Here is an 8,536-nt window from a genome sequence, read left to right as displayed (position 1 = left end):
TAGGTATTGCTGCCTGAATGTGACTCCCATCACGGCATCAGTTGTGCTGAGGTCTGGGGCCTGTTAAAGGAAGAGGACATGAGAGTAGGTGGAAGGAGTAGAGGAATATGATCATGATTGTCTGCACACATGTTAAAGAAGGAAGAGACATATTAAAAACAACTCTCTTTGAAACTAAACAGTACAGATCCAGAAACCTATGGATCAAGGGACATTTGTGTTCTTATTAGATTCCTTTCATTTTGGGGCCCTCCAGTTCCATATCAGTATGATTTAATCCCCCCTTTTCCCAAAGAAATTCACCTGCACCATTCATTTGCCAATAATTTTATTATTTAAAGTTGATAAAGTTGAGAGTGGTATAGCATGTTGTTTCCTCTTAGAAGGCAAATACTTCCATCTTCGTATTTTCTCAGCTCCCCCTTTCAGGATGCCCAACTCCCACTGCTATAAATTCTCATTCTATCATACAACATAGCTTTTCCTAAATTTGACTCCCAAGAGCTTACAAGACAAAATACCTTAGTGTGTGGTGGTATATGCCTTTAATACCAGCAGTTGGGGGGAGAGGATGTCAGTTTTCTGTGAATTCAAGGTTAGCCAGCTTGTGCTATACAGTGAGACTGTCTCAAGCAAAAGGACAAAAATACCTTTGGGTTAGCCCTCTAGAAGCCATTGGGACAATACATAAATGCCACCAGGAGAAATCACCACTCATATTAAGCCTCGTGAGTACATTTGCAGTGGATCTAGTCTATTGAGGGTTGAGGTAGCCTTTCTTTTGGTGGATGTGGGTTTTTTGCAGTGGGGTGGGTGAACAGTTTTGGATGGTAAGCAGTGAGCATCACCACAGTGGATTGCATTATCCTGTCATCAGAAACCTCATGTTCTCTCATGTGCTTTGGAGAAATTGAGGTAGAATGAAGGGTGAAGCAAGATTCCTAGGACAGAGTAATGTTCATACAAGGCTGGCCAGAATCACATAACCTAACATCACACTGAAGATCTGGGGCTGGGAGCCATTGGGACTCTCAAGTACCCAGTGACTAGTGAGTGATGTTAACATGCAGGGAGATCCGAACTTCCTGGAAAGTCTGATTAGTAGCTCACTTACCAGTAAATGTCTCTCAGGGGATGCAGGCATCCATGTTGGATGTGTCATTATTACAAAAGTCCTGTCAAAAACAAACCCGCCATCTCTTCTGAGCTCAGAATAGCCACTGAGTCACAAGCCCCTAGAACACACAGGATTGCGTGCATCTGGTGTGAGGAAGGCACTCAGCATCTGTATCACTTGGAGTCAGACTGAGAGTGGTTCTTATCTCACTCCATCCAAGAGCACTAGAACAGACTACTTTATCCTAAGTCTGTTTTGAAGTTTTTTCCTTTTCTACACACATCTGCCTTCCTCAGGGCAACTCATTGTATGCAAGAAAATGCAAAGGAAATGGTTGTTAGCAGCCTGAGAGAAGAAAACATCCTTCATTTTATTGTGCTCTTCATCACCCAAAGTCCTTGGATTAAGTGAAGTTTCACATGGGAGAAGATTTCCATTGATTCCTATGAAGTGTGATACAAATATTCAGGGAAAATGACCTTTGATTGGCTCTCTCTTCTGCGGGGTAACCCCTCCTTTCAGGCCCAAGCATGCTTAAATCAAAGTGTCCTCCAAGGTTTCTTGTCTGGGGTTGGTCTGCCCACCCTCCCTTTCCACCTCCTACCCCCAACTCTGTGACAATGATTGCAAAATAGCCTACGAATGAAAATATCATGTCCTAGAGAACAGGAGAGTGAATTGTTAAAGTAAATCCTGTGTCCTTACGCATAGCTGAGAGATAAATCATGGTATCTTTTCAAGATCAAAGGACTTAGCTACTTATCCCCTGACAGGAGCTCACCTGTTGGGAGTTCAGCCTTGAAGAGAACTCCCAAAAACTCTAGTTGACTGCCTCAACTTTCCCCATTGGTTTTTCTGGTAGGCAAGCCCTGATTTGACGATGTAATCTTTATGACGCTAATTGTTCTTATCCTAAGGGACACTCCCCTCTGCTCCAAGTTCTGTGTTCTCTTTTCTTGAGAACCCCAACACCCTACTTTAGTGGAGTTGCCTTAGATTTCTGTTGGATGTTTTGATGACGTCTGTTTGTCAGTCAGTTTGTCTGTCTGTGTTTCTCCCTTCTTTCCATATGCTCCCCAAAGTTGAACTCGTTCATCTTAGTAGATGTGCCTTGTATTTGTAATTCCTTCCCTGCCTCAGTGTTGAGGTGGGAGGCAGCCCCTTATATCCAGAAATATTTAAAGAAAGAGACAGGCAAATATATCTATTGTAAGCTTTTTCTTTTTTAGAATTTAAGCTTATGAGTACCTATGTCCACTATATTCATAATTACAATTTAATATCCGCATACAAAAGCTATGTAAAAATCCATTTTCCCAAATATACAAATTTTCTTTCTGGATAGTTTAAAACATTTGATCACAGATTTCAACGATTTTAGGCTGAAAAAAAATTACCAATCTAGCAATAGCAATATCACTTAACACTGTTTGCAAAATACCAATCTTCCACTGACTATAAACCTCTCTATTCCATCCGTATCTTTTTTTGTTTTTGTTTTCATTTTTCTGATTCTCAGGGCATGAACACATTATGGGAAAAAGAATGGTCTTTTCTGAAGAAAACATGGAGAACTACTTTGGCTATTTGATGTCAAGAGAAAGATACCAACGTCACAAAGAACAACCAAAAGGAGGCAGTGGTACAAGGCCATGTGAGTGCGCATGCACCCTGATCATCTCCATCAGCAGCACAGCCCATGCCTACAATCTTGTTCTTTGTTTCACATTGTGCTCTGTTGAGTATTGTCTATGTCCTCAGAGGAAAGACGTAACATCTGATTGTCTTGTGCATAAGATGGGGTCAGTTTGAGCTGGGCAACAGAAAGCCACAAACAGTGTTTACTGCACAATATTGCTCTTGAAGGCGGCACTAATTAATGTGGAAACACTAAAAATGTGTAAATTTTTCATTTGCAAACATGTATACAACACAGTAAAAATTCTTTGATAAAGCCAAACCTTTTTTCTCCCTAGCCTTTTTTTAATATGTATATGTTTTATAGTCTTTTTTCTTTTAGAGATTAAAGTAAAATGTTTCAATTGTAAAAAATACACACCGGGCAAGTCCTTACCTGGATAATAAATATCTATATCACAGTACAATAAAATTTCTTCTCTATAAAATTTAAATATGGATCAGTCTATCACTATCAAAAGAAACATTATTTTAATATTTCCATATTATTAAAATAACAGGAAAATTATAAGCTTATTTTAGGACCTGATGCCATCGCCACTGCAAAGGGCAGAGATTCAATTGTCTGTCATCTCTCATTGGAGAAGGACCGGTAGTTTGGTTATTCACTTAAATTAAGTTCATGAGAAAGGTTTAGCCTTATAAAACACTGGCTACATCTCAAAAACCGTAAGACTGATTTGATAATTTATGACTCATGCAGCAAAAGGTCAATATGACATGGATAGGCTTGAGTTCCACAGAATGAAGAGGTCTTACTGACAATGACATGCTCTGAAGAGGCTCAGCAGGTCGGGATGCTGGCTTGGGGAGAACTGAGTGTGAGGAGGCCAAGGTGGCAGGGCCAGCCTGCAGGTCACTGTGAGAAGGACCCTCCCCAAGATTGAACTGGGAAAGAGGCAGGGGATGCGCTGGGCTGAGGCTTCATCACATAAGCGCATCACTGAGGACTGAGGCTCAAGGGACTAGAAAAAGCTCAGAGGCAGCACGTGGTGTTTTCAGCAGAATCATGAAGAAGTTTTTTTTTTTTTTTTCCTTCCAGTTTCTGGAAGTTCTGCACATTTAAACTGAAGTGCGAAGTACACTTGAGGCAATGAACAGATATACGCACATGTGTACACATGCACATTTTTGCTGCATGTGCACAGCCTTCTTGTCCATAAATTCCATTTGTCAGTGAGCATCCCAGCAGGATGAGTGTGTTTTCTTGACTGGAATATCTCCCCACAGTGGAGCAGGTGTAAAGGTTCCTGCCACCATGTCCACACTTGATTTGAAAGTCTGGACAAGATTAGAAGAGAATGATTTTTTAAAAGAGAAGAAAAAAATTTGAGAGGAAATCCCTTACAATCTAGTTTCATAAAATGAATTTCTCAAAAGCGTGTCTTTGGCTGTCCTGACCTACTATCATTCTGGTTCCTTCCCACCAGAAGAGTGAAGCTCGCATGGCTTGTGGAGTATTCAACCCTAAACATGATTGCCAGAGCTGGGTCTGTCCCTGAAAGGTGGGCCTCTGTAGAGGGAGGGTCACTTTGCTGTGGCTGGCTGGGTTGTGAAGACTGGGCTAGTGCCCAATGCTTAATCCTTACAGCACTCTGAATGATTCTGGGTCAAACCCTGCACTAGTGCCAGGGTTTCTGATTCCCTTTGAAAACTGTCAGAATCAGGAAACTTCCTTAGAAATTCTGGTGTTCCAGAAGTTTGTATGCCTGTGCAGGACTCGCCTCCCTGCCTCCCCCTCTCCCTTTGGAAGGAGAATTGGTCTTACAGCAAAGTTTTTATTGTTTGGATGAAGGTCTTCCAGAAGAGCTGACATAGGGATCACATGTTTAATGAAGTTCCTGAAGCAGGAGGCCAGGTACAGGCTACCTCTGACATGTTTGAACATGAATCTAATGGGGCTTCTTCCTTCTATTTAATCTCTTCAGCGATGTTTTATCTGGGAAGTCAGGCTAAATCCTTTAGTGACAAACCATTCCTGCTTCCTTGGTTATTCCCAGTCTCTTGGGACTTTCAGTGCTGTGCCTCTAAGTTTTATGCCTCTAAGGCCATTCTGCCTTCCTCTGAATCAAATTCTCATTCTCACTCAAATTGATTGCCCAAATACATTCCTTTTTGAAGCTACAAATTTGAATACAAAAGGATCTTTCAAAGACATCCCCTCTCTTTCCTGGAAGTCAAACAATAGGGAAGAGAAGAAGGATTTTTGGAGTTCAACTCATTTCCCAGGAGGTAAGAAAACTGAAATTGTAAGGTCCTAAATTACCCAGGCTGCAGAGTACAAAGTAGAACTCAGGCAGCCCGACTTCCAGCGAGGCCAAAGATCCAAAGATGCCCCACCAAGCCTAGTGGAAAGAATTGAGTTTCCTTGCTTTTCACAGTGACTTCCTTTGCTTTTAGGTAATTCTTGCTGATATGGCTTGTTTTTTTTCCCAGCATTTCCAGGCTAAGGCAGTGAAAGGCAGGCAAAGAATATTTTACATCTGCGAAGTCAGTGAAGAGTCAGTACATTCAGTTGTATGTGTACAGTCTTTGCCCATTTTTGGGTAAGTTGTCACTACTTGTTGCTTAGAAACATCTACTCTACTTGGTCATTGGGGATAAGTTGGGTAGCAGGTATGAATGGTCTGCTGTATTTTATGAGGAGTATTTGCCAGGGTAATGGTGTGTAAGCTACAGAAGATTTAGGAGAGAGAGAGAGAGAGAGAGAGAGAGAGAGAGAGAGAGAGAGAGAGAGAGAGAGAGAAGCTATTTAGTGCCTCAGAATCTAGGGAGGTGGGTAGCCACAAGGGTGAGATTGGGAGACAGCGATGGGATGGGACTGGGAGATATTTGTGAATAAGTAAAGCGCTTGCTGATCCAGGGAGAGCATTCCCTCTAATCTGACAGCCTATACCATGAGTAGTTTTTTTCCTTTGAATCTGATTGTTCCTGTACTGATCTTTTCCAGGGATTTTTCCAAACAAGCCTGGAATTTCCCCATGTGTCTCCCTGATTGGAAGATTCAGTCTACAGGGGAACATCATCAGCTCAACAGACACAGCCTGGATAAGACCTTTGTGAGCTAAGCTGGGCAGAGGACTGCTTCATAGGCCATTGAAAAGGGACTGCACTATGTAAACAGATTCGAGCTTTGTGGCTTGTGAATCTAAGGTGGAAAGGTGCCTTCCTGCTTGAGGTAACACCACACGCATTTTGGAAAGTATGCTTTAACATTGATGAAGATTTACAAGCTCTATGGGCATACTGAAAAAAAAAAAAAAAAAAAAAGACTTTCTTTGTGGCCTCAAACCAGTCAAGTCATACTCTTGTGCAACTTGAAGTAAATCATAAGGTTACAAAAGGCCATGGAAAGGAAAGTTGATTTGTTATGGTATGGATATTCCTGCACATTCCAAGTCAGGCTGCTTGGAGAACACGAGTGCTGGCAATGATGAGCTCCTGAGTAGAAACTGCTCCTTCTCCCCTTCCGTGATAAAAGCCATGCTCACCCTGAGGCGGCCTGGGCTCTACAGCTTCACCTTGCACACATCAGAATGGATCATGTTGGATCAAGATGACTGTGGTCTCGGTTTTAAGGCTTCTTTAGTCTTCTGAAATGCTGTTTGGCTTGCTTGAGTCTGCCCAGGGACAGATGGGAGCTGGTGATGACTTCGTGCTGGTGAAATAATGATTGTACCCCACTCAGACTGCACTGCTGTAAGCCCTTCAAAGCATTCACACCAAGGACTGGAGAACAAAATGCAATGGTTACAAAGACCCACATTCAAAGAACAATTTCATCCAAGTCTATGCCATTGGTGATCTGCTGACCATCGATGATCTCACTTGACACAGAGAAACGAAGAAACAACAACAGAATGCTACAGGTGGAATGCAATGACACCCAGTCGTGCTGCAGGAATGACAAGAACTTGTCCAGTAAATTTAGTCCTCAAATACTTCTAAGAACAGAGGCGGGAAGAGCTCAGTGGGGCACTCCACCTTCATGTGGAGGAAGCGGCTGGCATGGCAAGCTCCAATCATCCGCAGGTCTGTCACCTTCATCAGGAGTTTGGGCCAAAAGTGTGTCACATGGTGCTTCCGGTAATTGATATAGTGTTCAAAGGCCAACAGGAAACTGTCTTGGTATTTCTCTATTCTCTCAACACAGGCTAGCCCTGGGCGATCTGAAGGGAGGAAGAAAGGGATTTGAATTCAGAGGTGGAAGAAGTGAGCTTGTCTGATTCAGTTATAGATCTGGGGACTTCACTGCTCCTAGGAGTGAGTGAGAATGCAACTTAGGCTGTAGAGTATCAGACACCAAGGTTAAGATGGATAGCTCCGGTGGGGGAGGGGTTCAGTGCTGAGAGGGATACTGTGGTGAGGGAGGGGTGCAATTCTGAGAGGGATACTGTAGTGGGGGAGGGGTGAAGTGCTGGGAGGGATACTGTGGTGGGGGAGGGGTGCAATTCTGAGAGGGATACTGTAGTAGGGGAGGGGGTGAAGTACTGAGAGGGATACTGTGGTGGGGGAGGGGTGCAGTGCTGAGAGGAATACTGTGGTGAGGGAGGGGTGCAATGCTGAGAGGGATACTGTGGTGAGGGAGGGGTGCAATGCTTAGAGGGATACTGTGGTGGGGGAGGGGTGCAGTGCTGTGAGGGATACTGTGGTGAGGGGAGGGGTGTGTGCTGCTTCCTGGCAGCCATAATTTGAACAACTTCACTTTACCCTGAGCTTCTTATCATGATGCTCTTCCTCACCACAGGCATGAAAGCAATGGGATCAGTCAACTGTGGACACAAGCTTCTGGAACCATGAGCCAAGGTAAATCTTCCATCCCTCAAGTTGGTTTTATGGAGTGTTTGTCATAGTAATGTAAAAACAGACACATTTGCCTTCTCTACCTATTCTCTCTTCTTACTAACTTTTTCTGGAGGAAACATCTTATTACACAGTATTAAAATCCATTTTCCATAAGCTGATGACTATGAAAACAAAAGCCTGCAGAAAAGCTTATTAAATAATAAGTTTCTTTGTTAAAGCCAAAGGTTATTGCTGAAGATTTTGTGTCCTTGAACACTTTCTTGTTAAAAAAAAGTGTTCAAAAGGGTAGTAAGTATTGGAACAGTATAGAAGTCAGACTAGCCTCACATTGATTCTTTATTTCTGCCTTCTTTAGGGCATACAATTAGAAGATGTTACAGAAGAAATAGCTTCCTTCTCTAAGGGCCACCTTTATAATATTTATGTAAGTCAACATTATGTAGATGTGTCTTTGTACCAATAATGACTTAGCTAAAACTTGCTTTCATTCCCTCCATGACTTTGATTCCCACATATGTTCAATTTCTATTTTAATTTAGAGAGGCTGTATCACAAAGGTGGCCCTTAGAGAGGCACCAAATCATATTCCCCTGAGGACTCTCTCTTCCCTAAAACACTCAGGGTCACGTGACCACTGGTTCTAGCCTGGATACCAGCTGTGCAGTTCCCCCACTGTGAGAACTTTCTCCACCTGCGTGTCAATCTCTCAAAGTCCCCAAGGCCCTGATAGAATAAGTCTGGTTGCAATAATTTTATGTTACATATAGAATCTCATGAGGTAACAGCGAATATGTTGGTTCTATTGGTTAAAAGCAAGTCATAGGGAGGGTGTTACACCAGGGTGAGAACAGTAGGTATTGGGAAAATGGAACCCCCTGGAGTCTTTCCAAAGTCACCCAAAGAGTTCAGTGTGCC

General features: G+C 42.7%; 1 protein-coding gene across 20 annotated transcripts in view; it reads right to left on the bottom strand.

Moving 5' to 3' along the window:
- Nucleotides 1-311: 311 nt before the first annotated feature.
- Nucleotides 312-8,536, bottom strand: part of Thrb (thyroid hormone receptor beta) — a 380,873-nt gene continuing 372,648 nt past the window's right edge. For 11 of the 20 annotated variants that reach the window (XM_011244739.3, XM_006517970.4, XM_011244741.3 and 8 more), the window contains one exon: nt 312-6,984. In XM_011244739.3, coding sequence (XP_011243041.1) covers nt 6,743-6,984 — 242 coding nt within the window. In that variant the 3' untranslated portion in view covers nt 312-6,742. The remainder of the gene's footprint in view (nt 6,985-8,536) is intronic. The other 9 variants (XM_006517968.4, XM_006517967.4, XM_030247720.1 and 6 more) reach the window with 2 other exon arrangements.

This window comes from Mus musculus, chromosome 14, assembly GCF_000001635.26.
Source record: "Mus musculus strain C57BL/6J chromosome 14, GRCm38.p6 C57BL/6J".
Classification (NCBI taxonomy): Eukaryota; Metazoa; Chordata; class Mammalia; order Rodentia; family Muridae; genus Mus; species Mus musculus.
The sequence above is the reverse complement of the archived record's forward strand: the minus strand, read 5'-3'. Positions and strand labels throughout refer to the sequence as shown.